General features: G+C 47.2%; 1 protein-coding gene across 1 annotated transcript in view; it reads left to right on the plus strand.

Moving 5' to 3' along the window:
- Positions 1–19,644, plus strand: part of GYG2 (glycogenin 2) — a 31,354-nt gene extending 11,710 nt beyond the window's left edge. The window contains exons 3-10 of the mRNA XM_049643353.1: positions 1,176–1,350; positions 2,341–2,503; positions 3,160–3,286; positions 5,394–5,616; positions 6,806–6,934; positions 13,871–13,975; positions 15,089–15,196; positions 17,708–19,644. Coding sequence (XP_049499310.1) covers positions 1,176–1,350; positions 2,341–2,503; positions 3,160–3,286; positions 5,394–5,616; positions 6,806–6,934; positions 13,871–13,975; positions 15,089–15,196; positions 17,708–17,869 — 1,192 coding nt within the window. The 3' untranslated portion in view covers positions 17,870–19,644. The remainder of the gene's footprint in view (positions 1–1,175; positions 1,351–2,340; positions 2,504–3,159; positions 3,287–5,393; positions 5,617–6,805; positions 6,935–13,870; positions 13,976–15,088; positions 15,197–17,707) is intronic.
- Positions 19,645–21,583: the final 1,939 nt, after the last annotated feature.

Here is a 21,583-nt window from a genome sequence, read left to right on the forward strand (position 1 = left end):
TGGGGGCGCCTGGGTGGCTCAGTCGGTTAAGCGGCCGACTTCGGCTCAGGTCATGATCTCGTGGTCCGTGGGTTCGAGCCCCGCGTCGGGCTCTGTGCTGACAGCTCAGAGCCTGGAGCCTGTTTCAGATTCTGTGTCTCCCTCTCTCTGACCCTCCCCCGTTCATGCTCTGTCTCTCTCTGTCTCAAAAATAAATAAACGTTAAAAAAAATTTTTTTAATAAAAAAAAAGAGTAGGATGCTTACCTGAACCACCCAGCCACCAATGGTGATTTTCTATTTCCCTCATTCCTAATACATTTATTATTTGGAATTCTTCTGCTAGTCCTTCTTTCCCATTTACTTATCTATTAATTAGCATGTTAATACTAATATGATATTAATATATTTTTGATACTAATATTAATACTAATATTGACCCATGAAGATTCATTTTATACTTTGGGTTTCTTATTTGTTTTCCTGTTCAAAGTGCTTCCAGCTTGGGCATGGGTAACTCTCCTGATTGGCTCCCTGTATCCTTTTGACCTTCCACCATCCTTTTTCTCGCTCTTCCTTAATTCTTTGCATCCCCAAACATTCTGGTCTATGATGGAGTAGAACGTAAGCAAAAAAATAAGTTAATGGAATAGAGGGAAATTTCATTTTGACAAAATGTCTTTCAACATTTGAGTGTTGAACTTGTATGCAATTAACAATGTAGGTTTTGAATACATAAAATACAAGCAAAAAGTAAATACATAAAATGAAAAAAATAAAAAATGATCATAAAACAAAAACTGATAGAGATGGTCTGTATCTGCTCAGCATTCATTCCCACAGCACACACATTTTTCTAAGAGAATCGCCTTCTTAAGGGATGACCAGAATCACTCTAAGACAATTTTGTATAGTTGTCAAACTTTTTAAGTTTGCGTAAGGCTTAAGCATGAGTGGGAAGTATACAAAACTCCATGGCAAAAATAAAGCCTGAACACAAAGATTGCTTGGGGTTTTGGATCCGTGCTCCATTTTGTGAGTAGCAAAGAGTTTGCTAAGGAGGTTGCCAAAGTTGCTAGGGGTTTTGAATCCGTGCTCCGTTTTGTGAGTAGCAAAGGGGTGTCGTCTTGAAGGGATAGCATGTCCTGTGTTGAATATTCCCTTGCTCTCCTAGTATCTGGTGTGGCTCTTTTCCAGGGTTATCCTGTCGAAGGTGTTTGATGAGGTGATCGAGGTGAACCTGATGGACAGTGCAGACTACATCCACCTGGCCTTTCTGAAGAGGCCTGAGCTTGGGGTCACCCTCACCAAGCTTCACTGTTGGACCCTCACCCATTACAGCAAGTGCGTCTTCCTGGATGCAGATACTCTGGTGAGCACGGGGAGGACAGCGAGGAACCCCTCAAAGACCCCTTTTAAGTAGCCTGCTGGTTCTTACTGCTGGGTCCCCACCTCCATCTCTGTCACCAGCATTGACATTCAGCGCATCGGAACCAGGTATAACATAGCACTTGCACTGCCGTAGTCCCCGTTCGGGACACTAAGGGACTTGAAGCCACGCTTCTTCCCTAGGAGGGATTTCTAATCACATCGTTTCATCTACACGAAATCGAATAATTAGAAAAAAGTATTTTGCCTTGATTGTGTATTGAAATGCATAGTCCCAATGGGACTGGAACAGCTGGCTTCTGAGGCTGTGGCTCCCTCCCTTTGTCATTTAGGGTAGTGACCCGAAGGGTGGGAGCCTATGTTGGCTGCCTTCAAAACCAGCCATTGGAAAGCTAAAGCGTGACAGGGAGTTGGGATGTCGCCAGTCCATTGTAGGTCGTCTTGGTGGGGCAAAAGCATCTCTATGGGAAGACGGGGAGGTGCCAAGGAAAATAAGACCCGTAGCAGCATGGGAGTAACGTCTTCTTTTTCCAAGCAGAGCACAATTTAGAAAGGCAATGGGTGTTGGAGGGATTAATCTGGAATTAATAGTTAAGCTCTGGAAGGCAACATCACGTTGACTCGGAAACCTCTCCGTTCACGGGTTTGCAGAGTTTCGTTGGCCACCTTTGCTGGATTAAAGAGGATATTCAGGTGGGCAAGCTCTACGCAGGATTTTAAAAACCTTGGCAAAATAATGTCGTCTCAGAGATGGTGTTACTTCAGGCGCCTGAAATGAGCCGGAGAGCAATCTTACTCATAACGCTCTCCTGTGTCTGTTGTAAGCCTAACAGAAGAGTCGGTCAAAAAACATGCACGGCTTTCCAGTCGCTGGACATAGTCTGCCCGTCCTTAAGTGTCTGTGGCGTTTTCACCCGCATCCCAGAGGTAAGAGACGTGTGGCCACACGGTTTCCCATGCTGTGCTTTGCCAGGTGCTGTCCAATATCGATGAGCTGTTTGACAGGGCGGAGTTTTCCGCAGCCCCGGATCCCGGGTGGCCGGACTGCTTCAACAGCGGCGTCTTTGTCTTCCAACCGTCTCTCGAGACGCACGGCCTCTTGCTGCGACATGCCGTGGACCACGGCAGCTTTGACGGTAAGCGAGGGAAGCCGGACGTGGGTGGAAGAGAACGGGGCTCTTCCCAGGAGCCATATCCCTGCCTCATGCTCACCTTCCCCCAGATATGTGAATGGCAAATCGAAGTGAGTTAAAGACGGGTGTGGAAGAATAGGGCCAGGCAGCGTGTTAGGAATTAGTGAAGTCAGTCAGTAAATACGCAACGTAGAAAAGCATTGAAAACATGCGCAGTGAGTAGGAAGGATGGGTCCCCAATCCTGATCATACAGGAGGTAAGCCTTGGTTGGCCAGCCCCTGGAGTAGAATAAAGTGACCCAACGAGAAGCCGATATTTGGCTGGAACAGGCTTTAATAGAGGGGGAGCGTGCTACGACTGTTGTCACGTAAAAGAAAACACGAGACTGATCGAGAGTTGCTACCAGATGGGGTTCATTGTGGGCAAGATGGAGAATTCTGGAGACAACGTGTGAGTTTATTATCAATGGTCTAGGTTATGGGTGGAGAATTTTGGAGACAATATGCGGTGTTAAGATTAACGGTGTGGGCGACCACTCCCTTTTGAGACGAACGGACGTGTTGTAGTGGGCAGAGAGGAGACACGTAATGGGACCTCGCGGGTGGGTGTGTATATTAACGAGTCTTGAATTCTCTCCGAGCGCTGTTCCGTCATCTAGGGGCAGATCAAGGCTTACTGAACAGTTTCTTCAGTAGCTGGTCCACGGCAGACATCCACAAGCACTTACCGTTCATCTACAACTTGAGCAGTAACACGGCATACACCTACAGCCCCGCCTTCAAACGGTAAGTTCTCTGTGTTCTAGATCCTTCTAGAGCAGCTGCTTTCTGGCAACCCTGTCTCTAGAATCTTTATCAGCTTTTGGCATTTGGGTTAAAAAAAATCGGATCCTGGGGCGCCTGGGTGGCTCAGTCAGTTGAGCGTCCGACTTTGGCTCAGGTCATGATCTCGCAGTCCGTGAGTTCGAGCCCCGCGTCACGCTCTGTGCTGACAGCTGGGAGCCTGGAGCCTGCTTCCGATTCTGTGTCTCCCTCTCTCTCTGACCCTCCCCAATTCATGCTTTGCCTCTCTCTGTCTGTCAAAAATGAATAAACATTAAAAAAAAAATTAAAAAATATTAGATCCTCCCTCCATTTGCCTTTTGTAATTATAAATTATAGGAAGTCAAGGCAGGGAGTTTTAATGGTAGTGGTTCTCAGAGTGTGGTCCGAGGAACCCCCAAGGGGTTCCCCACAGTTCTTTTTAATGTCTGCAAAGTCAAAATGACTCGAAAAATAATTCTAAGATACATAAAAATAAAATTAAAAAAATAATTCTAAGATGTTATTTTTTTCTTTTCTTCTCACTTTTTCATGAGTGTATAAGAGTTTTACACTCTATGATGTAATAAAAAATGCACTGAAAAACAAAAAAACCAAAAACAGTGTCCTGAATGCACACAGATATAAGAAGCTGGCTGTTTCCTCTTGGGATGGTCCATGAAAATACAGTTATTTTTCATGAAAAAAGTATGAAATGAACATCAACATCTCAGGGGGTGATTGATTTCTAATGAATTGATTAAATCTGTTTTCAGATTCCTCAGTTTTAATTTCCATTGCAATAAATACGTACAGATAGAATCCACGTGAACAAATCTAGGCTTGTGGTCCTCCGTGCACTTTAAGAATTTCAAAAAGTCCTGGGACAAAAATGTTTGAGATTTGCTGCTCTGGGTGATGCTGTTATAAAGAAAAGTGGAAAATCTGAGCAGAATTGTAGGGACAGAATAATTCTAGAGTGTGCATTTTTAACAGGGGCCAGACTGCCTTCAAGGGGCAGAAATTGGTCCTTGGGGAGTGCAAACATCCTATTCTTTTTAATGTATAAACCAGAGATGTGCATACGGAACACGCATTACAGTGCAAATATAGTATTAAAATTTCATGGGAAGACGGATATGGAAAAAAATGTTTTAAAATGTTGAGAGGAGATGGGGCGCCTGGGTGGCTCAGTCCGTTAAGCGTCCAACTCCGACTCAGGTCATGATCTCACCGTTTCCGAGTTTGAGCCCCATGTCGGGCTCTGTGCTGACACCTTGGAGCCTGGAGCCTGCTTCGGATTCTGTGTCTCCCTCTCTCTCTGCCCCTCCCCAACTCGTGCTCTGTGTCTCTCTCTCAAAAATAAATAGACATCAAAAAAAAATTTTTTTTATGGGGCGCCTGGGTGGCTCGGTCGGTTAAGCGTCCGACTTCGGCTCAGGTCATGATCTCATGGTCCGTGAGTTCAAGCCCCGCGTCGGGCTCTGTGCTGACAGCTGGGAGCCTGGAGCCTGCTTCTGATTCTGTGTCTCCCTCTGTCTCTGCCCCTCCCCTGTTCATGCTTTGTCTCTCTGTCTCAAAAATAAATAAACGTTAAAAAAAAATTTAAAAAAAATTTTTTTTTTTTTAATAAAAAAAAGGTTGAGAGGAGAAAATCCACAATCTTGAGAGGAGAGAAGTCACTTTTCTCATCTGGATCGTGTGCCATCCGTTATAAAAGTGATTTTGGTTTTGATCCCTACTGGTTTAGGGAGCTGATGCTTTGGGCTACATCCCACAGTATCCATGTTTATAAGGTTCTCGACTGATTCTTCTGCTTTGGGGGGAATACCCCAGTGGGTTATGATTTTGTTCCTTGGTATGTAGAAAACCAGATACTGCAAATGTGGAGTGTTGAAACCGTTATCTTTAAGGAAACCTAAGTGTGGGTCCAATTAGTAGGGTTGAGACAGGTGTTTACTTGCTGCTGTCTTTGACGTGTCTCATGGCCGCGTGATGCTTTCCGTGTGTGTGTGTGTGTGTGTGTGTGTGTGTGTGTGTGTGTGTGGTCACTTCCAAGTGGAAAGTGGAATGCTGTGTGTTTCCTCCTCAGATTCGGCTCGAGTGCAAAGGTCGTGCACTTTCTGGGGCCCACAAAGCCATGGAACTATAAGTACAATCCGCAGACGGGCTCGGTGCTGGAGGACGGCTCCGGGTTGGGGACCCAGCACCAGACGTCCTTCCTCAACCTGTGGTGGACAGTCTACCAGCACAGCGTCCTGCCTCTTTACGAGAGCTTCCGGGATGCGGGAGAGCACGTGGCTCCGGGACACGCCGTAAGCGGGTGACGCCCTCTGGAAACAGACGTTGGGCACGGGTAGATGCTGTGCATGACCCAAATGCCCGGTGTACTTTCTAGAAGCTCAGGCTTCTGTTCCCACATGCTGTATTTCATAAAGGATGCTGAACAGACAGACACCCTGTGTGGTTATTGTCCCCCCCGCCTTCGGCTCAGAATCGTGAATGTTTAATGAGCCAGAGTGTTGCTGAGATTTATAGGATTCGTGCATAAATCATTCCAATTAGCTGCCTGCGTCAGGGAAAGGGCCGCTGGGGGATGAGTGGCCGCGGGGGATTGATTACCATGTCTTGCGAGGACACACTTTCCAATTTACATCATCAGTCGAAGCACGTGTTGCGACGCGTGGGTGAAGAGTATTTCTGAAACTGTAGATTGGCGCTGATCTGTTTTTTTTTTAATGTCACGGTGACTCCTAACGCACTACGTAACGATGTGTGTGCAGTCCGCCGACTAGGGGAACGGCAGGTGCCTCGCAAAAGAGTTTTTGGAATTCGGTCTCAGGGAACTTTCTTACCTGATCGTTGCTTACCGGCTCGTTCATTGCATTGATGGGAAATCACAAAGAACCCGTCGTTCAGTCTTTGCTGCGGGTTCTGTCTGGTGGAACCAAGTGGTTCTTCTCTTTCTGAGGACTCGGGGTCTCGGGTCGTGTCACATGAGCGCATACAAGTTTATCTGCGTTCAGGTTGCCACCGTGCTCCCGCCGGGCGGTGAGCCAGGCGTCAGGTTGTGGGGGAAGGAAAATAAGACGTGGAGTCAGGTGCTTGTGGGAAATATGGCGTCCAGAGCAGTGAGGACACAGGTGGTTTTCACGAGAACGGGACAGCTTGCTTGAGAACCACCTGTCACCTGTTTGATCAGAGCTGACTTTTGCAGGTGTCTTCGTGGTCAGCAGCCCCTATGGCCTGAGGAGCTCTCTGTCGGCCAGGGTGTGTGGGGGTGCTGGGGTTTGTTTCCAGAGCAGTTGGCTGTCTGCACAGCCGACTCAGAACATTGGGGTCCTGGTTTCCCAGGTCTGTGTGCATTCCCTCGGCAAGGCTATGTTTACCAAGTTGGGGAGCACTGGCCTCGCAGGGCATGGTATGAGTCTTGGGGTCCCCAGGGCAGCTGCAGAGTTGGAAACATAGGAGGAGGACTTAGCTACTGTGTTCATCTTTCTGCAGACTGGCGTCGGGGAGCCGTGTGCAGAATCAGCAGGGTCCAGCCAGCCTTGGGAAGCTGAGGGCCCTTCGGAGGAGCCTGTGGTCACAGAGGACGTCCCACCTTCCCCCAAGGGATGCCGTTCGGAGGACGTGAGTACTCGACGTCCACACGGCTGTGATGGGAGAGTCAGACACTGGCTCCCCAAGGACACAGAGCTGAGAGCCTGCTTCCAAGGCTCTGGCTTTGGCGTGGGGGGCGGGAGCTCCTGTGTTCATGTAAATCATTGTGCAATTATACGGGGGTCATTGCCCAGGTTTGGGGGGGGGGGGGGGTCCTGCATTCACGTGGATCATTGCACAGTTTTACGTGGGAGGGGCTTTCTGCATTCACGTGGATCATTGCAGTTTTATGTGGGGGGGCTCCTGCGTTCACGTGCATCATTGCACCCGTGGGTACATCAAATGATTCTCCCCGACCAACACGGGCACGTCCTGACTCTGGGAACCTGAAAATGCTACCTTATCCGGATGAGGACCTCGTGATCAGATGATTCTGAGCAAGGCAGAGACAGAAGACGTGAGCTCTGCTGGCTTTGGAGGAGCGTGGCCACAAGCCAAGGCCTCCGGTGTCTCTGGAAGCAGGAGAAAGCCAGGAAACAGACCCTGTGTGGGAGCCGCTGGAAGGAGCTCCAGGCTGCCCACACCTCGATCAGCCCGGAGATACTCGTGGGGGACATAATCCCAAAGGATTATGGGTAATCCCAAAGGACACCAGTGTTCCTAGACCCCATATCTCCAAGTGAATACATTGCGATAATATCCGGTGTTGAAAGATTTCTGGATTTAAGTCTTCACGTTGGAAGGTACTTTTGTTCCCCTTAAATTTTCTGTGCTGTACACGGCTTTGGGGGAGCTGTTTCTCAGTGTGAAGAAGCAATGTCTAATTTTTTTTAGTGTGTATTTATTTTTGAGAGAGAGAGAGAGACAGAGCATGAGTGGGGAGGGGCACAGAGAGAGGGAGACACAGAATCCGAAGTGGGCTCCGGGCTCCGAACCGTCAGCACAGAGCCTGATGAGGGGCTCGAACCCACGAACCATGAGATCGTGACCTGAGTTGAAGTCGGACGCCTCTCCGACCGAGCCACCCCCAGGCGCCTCGACGAAAAAGCGATGTCTAAAGTTTAGCGGACATTTTTGTGGAAGGCACTCTACAGTTTGTTGCACCTCCATGCCTCCGCGCCCCAGGCTTCCCAGACATCTCCAAACGGCGGGTGCCTGCCATGAGTAACCAGTGTGTGCAGATTGCCGAGGAAGGAGTCTAGAACCATCCACCTGGAGGTAGAACTTGGGTTCGCATTCAAGTGCTCAGGCAGAAGGGAGCCTCCAGACGTGCAGAGGCAGGAAGGGAAGACATCCGACTTGTCTGCTGAAATGTGTCATTATGGCCAGGGAGGGGTCACCTCTGAGGATCCCAGTGGCTCAATTCTCTGATGATGACCTTGTGTCTCTACAAGCGATGAAGTCCTCACACTTTTTTTTTTTTATTTTTTTTAACGTTTTTATTTATTTTTGAGACAGGGAGAGACAGAGCATGAACGGGGGAGGGTCAGAGAGAGGGAGACATAGAATCTGAAACAGGCTCCAGGCTCTGAGCTGTCAGCACAGAGCCCGACGTGGGGCTCGAACTCACAGACAGTGAGATCATGACCTGAGCTGAAGTCGGATGCTCAACCGACTGAGCCACCCAGGCGTCCCCAGTCCTCACACTTTTAAAAGGACGGGACGCATCGGTAACTTCCAGTGGTGAAACCAGTATTATGCTCTATGTTAACCAACTAGAACTTAAAGAAGAACTTGAAAGAAAAAACACCAAAGGAACGCGTGCCTTCGCTGTATCCGAAGTGCTTTATTTTGGAATTCATTACACAGCATCACTGCCACCTACCGGCCATGTATTGAATTGTTGACTCTGGGTCTTTGATCTGGGGAGCTGGAACTCGGTCGAAAAACAAAAAACTATTTTCATAAATTCCTATAAATGTACAAGAGCTGGGTCCTGACCTTGGGATCCCGATGGAAGACAGGAGCCTTTGTAAATATGGCAACCAGTACTGACAACTAGGTATCCGTTTCCAAAAGTTACAGCCGAAGGTCTAATTTTCTTCCCATGTACATTGACGTATTAGGCAAATATACTTGCCATTTATTATTTTCTCAGTCATGTGTTTTGTCCTGCAGTATCTTGGGTGGGGAAATGTAGTGAGTGAAAAGACAAGGAATGCCGTTTATTTTTTTGAAGTTATCAGTTGTTTTTATTGTTTGTAGAACATCCTCCTCCCTCCCTCCCTCCCTCCCTCCCTCCCTCCCTCCCTTCCTCCCTCCCTTCCTCCTTTCAAGCTGAGGGATGACATATGTGTAAAAAATGACACACATGATAAGTATATACCTTGATGCATTTTCAGAGTGAAAAAAATTCTAAATAGCCACAATCCGGACCTGGAAATTCACCCCAAAAGACCCCTTTCACCCTCCCGGTCACTACAAAATGCTACCCTGACCTTGGCCCACCATTACCACTTACTTGTGAGTGCTCTTGAGCTCCTTATAAATGGGATCCTACAGTATGTTCTTTCTAGTCTGGTCTCCTTCACGCGACATATTTATGAGATCCTTCTGTCTTGCAGAGTGAGTCAGTAGTTCGTTTATTCTGTGGGTTGCATGGTGTCAAATTGTAGGAGGACACGATATATTGATTCTAGCGTTGATGGATACTACCGTTTGGGGCGATACAGATAACGCTGCTGGGAACAACGTTGTGCGTGCCTGCCGTTGCCCTTGCACACGCTTTTTTGGTGAAGTGATACTTAGGGGCGGGGTCATTAGATCAAAGGGTAGGCTTTTATGTACCCTTTTGCGTTAGTAGATTTCTGCCGAGGATTTGGCATGTGGCAGCACCCCTAGTGGGAGTCCTGGTGGCTTCACCTCGTCAGCAACCTTCCAGAGTGCCAGTGAGCACGTAGGGCGTCTCCTTGTGGTTTTAGTGTGCATGTATCAGATGAGGCTGAATTAACATGAGACAATTTTTGGATGCTTATCAAGCTGTGACGCTTTTGGCAATGCTCGTTCAAATATTTTGAACATTTTTTTTCCTCCAGGGTCTCCTGTTTTAAAGTTAGTCTTAACAATGTGTATATATTCCAGATACAAGCTCTTTTCCAGTAGTACGGTAAATACTTTCTCCTACTCGGTTACCTTTTCAGTCCCCAAATGGCATCCTTTGATGCCCAGAAATTCCTAGTTTACCCAGGTTTTAGTATTTCCTTTATGTAGAGTCTGTTTTATTCACCGTTCAGGAAAATCTGTCCCAAAACTAAGGTGATGAAGACGTTGCATGTCTTACAGAATTTGTATTGTGTCTTCTTTTTATATGTAAGTATATAATCCACCTGCAATGGATGTTGGGTAAGGAATGGGCTTGGGGTCAACATTCATTACTATTACATGTGGATCTAGAATGAACTCAGCACAGGTTAACAACAAAGCTGTTATTTCCCCACTGCTTTGTCATGTTGCCTTTGCCATCATTCCTGTGCCCATTTGTGGATGGATCTGTTTTCAGATTCTATATTCTTTTGTGTTATCTTTCCCTTCCTTGCACTAGTAACATACTGCCGTGATGACCATGGCCTTAATTTTTTTTTTAACGTTTATTTATTTTTGAGACAGAGAGAGACAGAGCATGAACAGGGGAGGGTCAGAGAGAGAGGGAGACACAGAATCTGAAACAGGCTCCAGGCTCTGAGCAGTCAGCACAGAGCCCGACACGATGCTGGAACTCACAGACTGTGAGATCATGACCTGAGCCAAAGTCGGACGCTTAACCAACCAAGCCACCCAGGCGCCTCCATGGCTTTAAAATAAGTCTTATTACTGGTCATACAAGTACCTCAACTTTTTTCTTCTTTCCCTGCCTCTTCTAAATTTCCCTGTGAATATTAGGATCAGCTTTACAGTGTCTTGAAAAACAAACAAAAAAGTCTTCTGGAATTTCAGCTGTGATTGCACTGAACCTACAGATCAGTTTTAGAAGGACTGATATCTCCAAAATGTTGAGCCCTCCATTCTGTGGACATAGTATATTTCTAGGTAGATCTTCTTTATTTTATGTCAATATGTTAAATTGTTTGGTAGGGATCTTGGATACATTTTACTAGACTTATTCCTCGTTTTTGGTGTGTTTTGAGGCTACTATAAATGGTATCATTGTAAAAACTAATTTTCTTACTACTTGATGTGGGTGTATAGAAATATGTTTGAGTTTTGAAATCCAGCTACCTTGCTAAATTTTTACACACGAACAGATTCTGCCTCGATTCTTTTGGTCAGTCGACATGCAAAATCACATCATCTGCAAGTGAAAAATTGTATAGTAATTTCTTAAAATGTCATTCATACATGTACTATGTACCTTCATTTTAGGCCGTATTTTACTGGATGTGGAATTCTCCCCTGGCAGGTAGTTTCACAAGGGCACCCTAAAAATGTTGTTTCTTAGTCTTCTGACCTCCATGATCTCTTAGCAAGTCCGTCTTCCAGGATCCTGTTTCTGCACTTGAGGGCAATTTGTCTCTTTGCTCTGGCTGCTTGTAAGATTTGTCTCTTGGGCTTTGGTTATCTGTTTCCTCATGATGGCTCTGGGTTGTTTATTCTTTGTGTTTGTCCTCCTTGGAGTTTGTAGCACTCCTTGACCCTGTGTTCCTTCTGAGCATTCTGTCTTTCTCTGTTCTCCCTCTTTCTCTCCTTCCTTCTCCCCACTCACCTACTCTCTTGTTATTGTAATTAGATCTTTAGTATGACTTTTTATGATGTTCCTTGTATCTGTGACTCACTTCTCTACATTTCCCTCCCATCTGGCTTTCCATGCTTCACTCTACTGGCCTGTTCTCCAGTTAACCAATCTTTTCTTTAGCTGTGTTTAATCAGTTGTTAAACCCATATTCTGGACACTTAACTGCAGTTACTGTGAGCTTGTTTTAAGTTTACTTATTTTGGGGGGGGGGGGGCTTCAGAAAGAGAGGGGGAGAAAGAGAATCCCAAGCAGGCTCCACGCGGTCAGTGCACAGCCTGACACGGGGCTTGAACCACGAACCATGAGATCATGACCTGAGCTGAAGCTGCATACTTAACAGACCGAGCCACCCGAGCGCCCCAGTTACTGTGTTTTTAATTCCAGTAAACAGAAAATATTTAATAGGACAGTTTCTGGACTCCTTTGAAATTCTCTAGGGGCGCCTGGGTGGCGCAGTCGGTTAAGCGTCCGACTTCAGCCAGGTCACGATCTCGCGGTCCGTGAGTTCGAGCCCCGCGTCAGGCTCTGGGCTGATGGCTCGGAGCCTGGAGCCTGTTTCCGATTCTGTGTCTCCCTCTCTCTCTGCCCCTCCCCCGTTCATGCTCTGTCTCTCTCTGTCCCAAAAATAAATTAAAAAAAAATGTTGAAAAAAAAATTTTTTAAAGAAATTCTCTAATTTCCCCCTTTATTTCATTTAAAGTATTTTTTAGACTTGATTATTGATTATAGTTCGTGTCTGATAAGTCATATATGTGGATTTCATGTTCTTGTGTTTTTTTTTTAATTTTTTTTAACGTTTATTTATTTTTGAGACAAAGAGAGACAGAGCATGAACGGGGGAGGGGCAGAGAGAGAAGGAGACACAGAATCAGAAGCAGGCTCCAGGCTCTGAGCCATCAGCCCAGAGCCCAACGTGGGGCTTGAACTCACGGACTGCGAGATCATGACCTGAGCTGAAGTCGGACGCTCAACCGACTGAGCCACCCAGGCGCCCCTTGTTCTTGTGGTTTGATTTTGTTCCCTCTTGCTTTTCATTCATTTGATCTTGTTTTGCTCTATGCTAGTTGATATTGAATAGCCTTCAAGACATTCATTGTACATGGAAAAATTGCTGGGGTCATTGGAAGCTCTGAATCATATTATCCTCATCCAGAGAGCATTGTGTTTTGTTTTGTTTCGTCTTTCCTGGCAGGAAGTCTTCATACAGGTGGTGTGCCCACACCCTATGAGGGGTTGAGTTGGTGTGAAATCGGGCTTCTGTGTTTGTAAGAGTCGCTGTTTCTGGCCCTCCTTTTAGTGTGGTCCCATGTGAAAGCCTGTGGCGTTCAGAGGGTCCCTTTTGGATGCCTCATCACTTATGGGGTCCTCAGCCTCATGACACTGCTAAAATGTCTGCCCAGATTCTTCTCGACAACATCTTGGTTGCCTCAAGGGGAAATAAAGTGCCAGGTGTATTTATAATATGCATCTTACAAGCTCAGCCCAGTCCACCTGCATGATTTTCGCAGTGTTTTTGCACAGAGAGTTGGGCACATACTCGGCGTTCTCTAGTCGCTGTGGCTGACTGATTAGCTTAGTCTTGCAGAAGACTTCAGAGCATTTATGGCCCCCAGCCTGTGGGTGCAAGCTTGCTTCCCGATTGTGAATTGGTCAGGCTTGCCGTGTAACAAACATCCCCAAATGAGGAAAAAATCTGTGCCCATGTCCTAGTCAACTGTGGTGACAAAGATATGTGTGGCTCCATGCAGTCATCGAGGGGTCCAGGATCCTCCTCTTATTCTGGTCCAGCGTCTTCTAGGACATCCCTTCTCTGCCGTGACTCCCTGAGGGACAATTAGGATCTCCTGTCGTAGCCAGCCATTGAACACGATGCGTTATGCTGTCTCTCGTGCACCTGGAATGATCTTGGCTGCACACCATCCTTGGAAGAAGCGAGAAAATAGTCACTCAAATCACTTTCGGTCGGGGTTTGTTTTCTGGTGGAACCCCAGTTGAAGTAGGCTTCACCTGACCTGGGAGTGGAGAGGTGGCTCCATGTAGGGGCAAGGAGGCTGGGACGCGTGAGCCCGAGACTGAGGAGTAGACACAGGCATCGGTGAGCCCGGCAGCGTCTGTCCCACACGTCTTCCTTAACGGGCTGCCCTTGTATCATGGATGCAGAAAAAAAGAGATTGGGTGTTTCCAGATACCTGCAGGAGGGCTGACCTAATTTGCTTTTCTTTCTTTCTTTATAACAGACGATAGGGTGGCCTGAACTTGAGACTTCCGCTGGAGTGAGGTGTGACCCATTATCACCACCCTCCCCCCAATGTGCAGACTCCACAGAGACCCAGACCACCTCGGTACACCTCATTTATACTCCTTACGCACATCTGTGTCTCCTAGTGTTGTTTTCTCAATGTGTCTGTGTCTGTCCATACCAAAGATTCCCCATGCTTTTCTTCTTCGTCCCATGACCTTTCTGAATGGTTTACCTCACCTCAAATACGTTGTGTGGTGACTAGTCTATAAAGGACCTGGTCATCTGTTCAGATTTTTTTTTTTTCTCCTCCATCTTTCTGTTTCCTGTCGGCCATTTGGTCACTCCATTTTCCTTTAGGAAGCATTAGAAACGACAAAGGTGTAACATCACCATGACATATATTCTCCCATATATATATATTTTTTAAATAAAAAAATTTGGTACAATTTTGGACCCATGTTTAATATCAGTATTGAAGGATGAGGAGTCCTACCCCTGTTTTTTTCTAAATTTGCCCTCGTGAATCTGGGCTGTCATTTGCTTGCATCATCAGAAGGTTGAACCCAGAGGCTGCTGTGCTGCCCGAGAGGCGAGCTTAGTAAAATGCTCCTGTGGGCATTTGGTATAACCTGTACTCAACCCTTGGATGACACAGGGTTGAACCGCGTAGGTCCACTTGTACACGGATTTTTTCAGTAAATGCAGTACGGTACCATAAATGTATTTTCTCTTCCTTGATGATTGTCTTAATCACATTTGCTTTTCTCCAGCTTACATTTTGTAAGAATACAGTATATAATACATAGAACATGCAAAAAAAAAACAAACGTGTTACTCGACTTTTTATATTATTGGTAAGGTTTTCGGTCACTGGTTAACTAGTTGTAGTTACCTTTTGGGGGAGTCCACAGGTATACGTGGATTTTTGACTGTGTGCGGGTCAATGCCCCTAGCCCCGTGTTGCTCGGGGGTGAACTATAATTGAATCCCTGTGTGAAAAATTAGCTTTGGCACATCCCATAAGAACTTGCAGCATCTTGTGTTGTGGGAGTGGTGGAGCCCACGTTTCTAGACTTTGCAGAAGAGGCCATTTAGCACAATGTGTGCCTTTGATTTTATTTTCCCCTGGCAAAGAGTTCTCTGTCCTCGTGGTTAAGGCTGTAGTTGTCCTGAAGCCGTCCGCAGACTAACGATGGCCTGGTTGTGTTTCTAGCGGCCTGCGGATAAAGCAGAAAATGGCCCGTCTATGGAAGCTGTGGAACCGAGCCAGGAGCCCCCTGTGGATGTCACCGGGGACCCCAGTCCTCAGGATGCTCTGGAGGTGGTACCCTAATTGTCTTGTCCGGCACTCCTGGTGGATGCCGTCCGCCATGTCTGAGGCCAGCCATATTCACGCACCAACCGCTACATCAATTTCCAGCCTGACTTTCTTGCAATAAGACTCCCCCAGCCTCTTTGGTGCTTTTGATCCGCATCCTTGTCCTTTGCAGCACTTGCCTGGGTTGCTTGTGGTCACTTCCCTTTCCGTCCTTAATCACGATGGCCTTTCTCTCTTTTAAACGCCGTTCTGCAAAAGTTCATTGACCCATCGGGGGCTTTGCTGTTTTTCTGTATGGCGAGCGTGGGAATGAATGCTGAGGGAGCCATTGTCTCGAAGGAAGCGGATAAAAGCAGAAAATTCTGGGGGTGAGCCTTCTGATCCAAATGGCCCATGTACTGCTTTCCTTCCTCTTCCAGAACGTTCTGTTCTTAAATTTTCTTCTTTCTGTGCGTATAGTGAAAGCAATTGCTAATTTTTTTTTTTTTTCTAACAGCCATTGAATGACATCTTTTGGTCTTTAAGGAGTAGTTAACACAGCGGAAGGGACGAGGGAGCCCTCTGGGGTCCCCTTTATAAGGACACTCGTCGCATTCATGGGGACTCCACCCTTATGACCTGACCACCTCCCAAGGGCCCCGCATCTTCATACCCTCCTATTGGGGGTTGGTAGGAATTTGGGGGAACAAAGATATCTAGTTTATAGCAATATTTGGAATCTGGCTGACCATATAATACAGAGGACAGTTGGCACAAAGCCTGTACTAGCCGTTAGCGCTGGAGAAAACGTGAACGCCCTGTCTCGCTCTATGTGAAGGTAGTAAATGCCAAATACACTACTTTCAACCGCATTCTAGAGTGGTTGTTGATGGCGTCTCTTCAGTTCTGCTGGGCAGGATGTGGAATGTGAGCCTATTCAGCTCCGGGAGTACGGCTTTGAAGCTCTGTGACTCAGACGAATAGTGTTTAGAGGGGAACGTGGTTCGGGAGCGCTGCTCGGAGGACCTTATGTAACAGCTCAGCCGGGTGGTGGGTTTGGGACCGTAGGTGAGTCCACTACCTTCTCTGAGCAGGGAATGGGGGTGGAAATTAGACCTAGGAGTGTTCTGCAAGAGTCCGTGATTAGTGCCTGGCTTCACTGGGGCGCATTCACTTTCTCGGACGATGCTCAGTATCTTGTATCCTTCCGTGTGTCACAGAATCAGGGGACTTTCTGGTTTTCTCAGATACGCACCTTCTCTGGTTATCACGGGTGATGCAGTCAGCACACCGTTGTGTGCTGGCATAGTGTGACATGTGTGCTATGGGTCCTGTTATTTCCAGAAAGCTTTAGTTCCCAGAGATGCGCCGGGACCAAATCCAAGGGCTCACAGAGAAAAGAAGGTATTCTGGAAAAGACCTTTTTTTTTCTTTCCCACTCTTGCTGTTTCCTTGACCAGTAGGATGGCCTGAACACGACACACGGGGACAAGGGCAGAAAACAGAACGTTTTCCGTACAAACTCTTTAAAAACACGGTTGCAAATGGAGTACAGAGTACCATAGCCCACTGACATCGACATCCTCTTTTTTAATAAAATATTTATTTGTTTTGAGAGAGACAGAGACAGTGCAAGCAGGAGAGGGGCGGGGAGAGAATCCCAAGCAGCCTCTGCGCTGTCAGCCTAGAGCCCGACTTGGGAGCTCAAACTCACGACCGATGAGATCATGACTTGAGCTGAGATCAACAGTTGGACACTTAACAGACCGAACCACCCAGGCCCCCCCAGTGGCATCTAAATTCTAATTTAGCCATCTGGCATCTAATATCATCCCGTTGACACATAGTGTCTGGTGAATACCCGAGTCACGTTTAGCGTCTGTGTGTGTGTGTGTGTGTGTGTGTGTGTATTATTACCACATGCATATTTGTAGACATCTTTTCTAATTCTTGGTAAGAAATTTTCAAAGCAAACGTATTTGCTAGTTTTGTTGACCCATTTGAGTGCCACACAAAAGGGGTGTGTGTGTATGTGTTTGCACACGTGTGTATCTATACGTTGTCTCAGTTTTTTGCTTTAAGAAGGTAGAAACCCTACCATTTATGAGCAGAAAACCACTGGGATTATTATTTCGATGGCTTTGCCAGGCCGTCCAAACTACTGTAGGCTTTATTCACATATGGTGAACATCCTCTTGATTTCACGTAGTTTGATTATATACAAGTGATTCAAAACATTGAGGTTTGCGGTGGGTAGAAGCCCTAAATCAGTACAGGTGTGTGTCTCAAAAGGTTCAGTGGCTAGAAATTGAAACACCTCTTACGAAAAAGTGAACCCAAGTACAGTGATACTTTATAAGACTTCACAAAACGTGGCCAGCAAAACCATCTTCTTCTAAGAGTATGGTGTGAAACGCAGCACGTATTTGGTCCCAGAGAGCGGAGATTCATTCGTAGAACCCGTCGCTGAAGCGGATGGCATGTTGTGCCGCTGATGGCTCCAAAGACCGCCTCCTGTCTCTTTGTCTTCCCCAGGTTGACCTGGCTGTCTCCGTTTTCGAGATTTCCATCGAAGAGAAGGTCAAGGCCCCGAGTCCCGAGGAGGAAAGGAGACACTGGGAGGAGGGACGCATCGATTACATGGGGAAGGACGCGTTCGCCCGCATCCAGGAGAAGCTGGACCGGTTTCTGCAGTAACCTGACCGGTTGTGTTGCTCCTTGTGTGGTTATAGACGGTGCTGTTGCATGGTCCCGTTGCGTGGACATCTCCTTCTGGCCCTTCAGAGGGAACAGGTGTTCAACTATGTGCCTCTGTTTAGGGCCGACCAGCCTGAGTGCCTCAAAAAAATAACGTAGACCATCCAAAACCCAGCTTGAAGCCCTCCCCGCCACCCCCGCCGACCCAAGCTCTCCATGCCTTCTTGGCTGCCCCCCACTTTCAGCAGATGGGAGCAGCAATAAACTTCTGGTAGACCCTTATTCGTGCTCCCTGGTCTTGCCCCGAGGAGCTCCGAGATGCTGCCTTGGGCAGGTGCTACCGTATCTATCCTACATAGCGTTAGACGTCACTGCGCGTTGCCTTCTGCCCCGAAGCTAATGACGCCGGTACACCCGTTCAGGAACCCTCGAGGGTGGAAAGTCCTTTCCTTGAGGATTAGGTAGACGTTCAGACATCTTGACGGTGAGTCTCACGTAGACTTTGCAGAGCGCGTCTGAGAAACACTACAGCTGTTTCTCTTCTGCAAAACCCAACTGGACCGCCACGTGCCATTGACTGACGCCCAATTTGGGAGACGCTGGAGATGATGTGGAAGGAAGATTCTAGCTGGCTTGCGGCAGGGAGCGTCATCTCAGTTTGGAAGAACCAAGGGTTTAGTCCAGGTGGTTCTGGCGACACCTTGCTCACGCTAAGAGAATCTCCAGAGGTTCTTTTCCTTGTTTAGAGGCAGATCCATTTGTGGTGTGTCCCGCGTGACTGCTCGTTGCCGGATATCACTACCTCAGCCTGAATAACGGGTCAAGTCGGCACGTTCCAAACCATTTGAACACAGCTGTTTTGGGGACAATTCTCAGTTGTTTGAGACTGGAAGCTTTCTTCCAGGAGAAATCCTCATCTTCAGACGTGTCCTAATTTTGTGAATTCATGCCGCGTGTTGGAACAGCTCACAGGGTCGCTGCTTGTGGCCGCCACGATCATAATGAACGACGGGCATCGCTGAGCTAAAGAGAGGTAAATGTGACATTTTAAAAGTTAGAATGGTTTGTCTTGCACGTACTGTGGAGAATCGAAGGGTCTGGTAGACCAGTTTGAACCACGTGGTGATGGTTATGTCATAACCCGGTGGGTGTGTTTGACCAGAGTTTCCATCCTGTCAAGCAGGTGAGCCCTTGGCTAGGGGAATCTGGGCACGTCCGTGACATCAGTTGTGGTGACAGCTTTTGCACGATGTGAGTGACGGAGGGTTTGCTTCCTTCAGCTCTGGGAGGCAGTCTTGGCCGACATCACACACGGGATGCCCCCGGGGCTAATTGAAGATAGCCATTGGGATATAGCCTTAGAGGGACTGGGTTGGGACGGTACTCAGCCGTCAGAGTAACACGGGACAGTTATTCTGGGGAAAGACTGGTGCTCTGTGCTGTGGTGTTGGGTTACAAAGAACAGGAGACCAAGTCTGACACACTTCAGGAGGAGCCCAGGTGATGAATATTTGAGTCTGGCGTAGCTTCTGTGGGGAAGAGAACTCCTGTTTCTGGACAGTGGTGCATTGGCTTAAGACACACGCTCGACGAAGACTTCTGTTATGCATTCTGGTCTGCTCACACATTTCAATTAAAAATTTAAAACAGCAATATGGTGTCCCTTCTGGTGTGTGTGTGCGCGTGTTGTGAGCAGCAGAATCATATTTTATACGTAACAGTAGGAAGGGATGTGGTTGCCTTTGTGTTGTACCAATTTAAATCACCAATTTTGGTTTTTTTTTTTTTTGTTTTTTTGGTTTTTTTTTTTTTTTTTTTCAGAATTGCTAGTAGCAGTAAAATGCATATAACTATTTACTTCTCAGTGTGTGAAATTCCCTAAGGTCTCTCTATGGAAGCTGCCCATTTTCCTAGCATTGCTTCTCAATGTCACATATTCATTAATTTATTCAATTTATCCATCTGTCCATCCACAGACCCATGCATCCACCCACCCATTCACCTACCAATCCATCCATCCATCCATCCATCCATCCATCCACTCATCTGCCCATCGATCCATCCACCCATCCATCCATCCATCCACCCACCCATCCATCCATCTACCCACCTATCCATCCATCCATCCATCCATCCATCCATCCATCTGCCCATCGATCCATCCACCCATCTATCCATCCATCCATCCATCCACCCACCCATCCATCCATCTACCCACCTACCCATGCATCCATCCATCCATCCCCCCATCCACCCACCCACCTACCCATCCTTCCTTCCTTCCTTCCTTCCTTCCTTCCTTCCTTCCTTTCATCCTCCCTCCCTCCCTCCCTCCCTCCCTCCCTTCCTGGTTATTGAGTTCTCTGTATGGCAGGCACTGTGACATGTGCTTATTCAATAAATAAGAAGTTCAAAAACATTCGGAGACTTCTACAAAACATCCACGTAAGAGGTATAATACAATGTATACCTGAATAAAGCCAGTGCCCGAATCTGTGCTATGTAATGTCGGGACTACACAATTGTATACGCTGAGACCCCAAGAGAAGTGATGTGACCTATACCATCACAAGTATTTTGGTACTTAGAAGGAGGGTTGGCTGTGTGTGTGTGTGTGTGTGTGTGTGTGTGTTTGTTTACATTTTATGGTTCTATTATTATGGAGTTGTATTCATTTGGAAATGCTTCCCTCCCACCAGTGGCTTATCTCTTCTTTTGTTCATCTCTTTGAAGCACAGGGGCTTTGAATTCTGCTAAACGCTCAGGCTTTAGGTGTCTTATCTAAAACGTCTCTTCTAAGGGAAGATGATAAAGATCTTCCCTTGAGTTTTTTGGTTTTTTTTTTTTTTTTTTTTTTTTTTCCCTGAAGGTTTGGCAGATTTCTCTTTCACATGTGGGTCTCTGGCGGATTTGTGAGTCCATTGAGAGATAAAGTGTCTAAATGTGTGGACGCCCCATTGGCTGTTTTTTACAGGCAGAGCTTGCATAAAGGTGAGGGGGAGGGACGGCCAGCCCTGGGGGTTCAGCAACAGCCTGTGCAAAGAGCCTCATTTGCTGTGTCTGCAGACTGAGCAGCTAGGCGTGTGGGAGCAAACATTCGAGGGAGAGGTGTGTCTGGCCTCCGGGGCACTGACTTAATCCACAGCCGGTCTAACCGGTTAGGCCAGTGGCCAAGGTTTCACTGTAAATCAACAGACAGGAACCTTGGAGATTAAGACGGGGCCCCAACCCCCACCGGAGGGCATCCCACGGATCTCCGTCCTGGGGCTGAGGGTCGGTGGGCGGCTCCCTTCCCCCGGGGGTCTTTCCCCGCGTCCCTCCCGCCCCCCTCCCTGCTGCACTTACTTGACTTCTCTTATCTGACTTGGTTTTGCATCCAGTAAGATATCGCAGATCTGCAGTGACTGGTGTTTTGTGCTCTGACTCACTAGAAGCCGACGAGAAAGTCATAAAGGATGGAAAAAAAAAAAGAAAAGAAAAGAAAAGCCCGGGGCGGGGGGTGGGGGAGGGGGCTCTTGCAGAAATTTCAGATGTTCAGAAGCCACCTGGAAACTCTACATTTGCTGAATCAGTAACTGGGCAATGAAATGATGTTTTGAACACCCTGGTCACGTCCGAAAAGGTGGGCCACCCGATAGGCTGACGAGATTAACCCTGAATTTCCCCGGGGCAAGTAAGCGCCCACTTGAAAGCCCAATTTCTCAGTTCCCAGAG

This window comes from Panthera uncia, chromosome X (assembly GCF_023721935.1).
Source record: "Panthera uncia isolate 11264 chromosome X, Puncia_PCG_1.0, whole genome shotgun sequence".
In the NCBI taxonomy this organism is placed as follows: domain Eukaryota; kingdom Metazoa; phylum Chordata; class Mammalia; order Carnivora; family Felidae; genus Panthera; species Panthera uncia.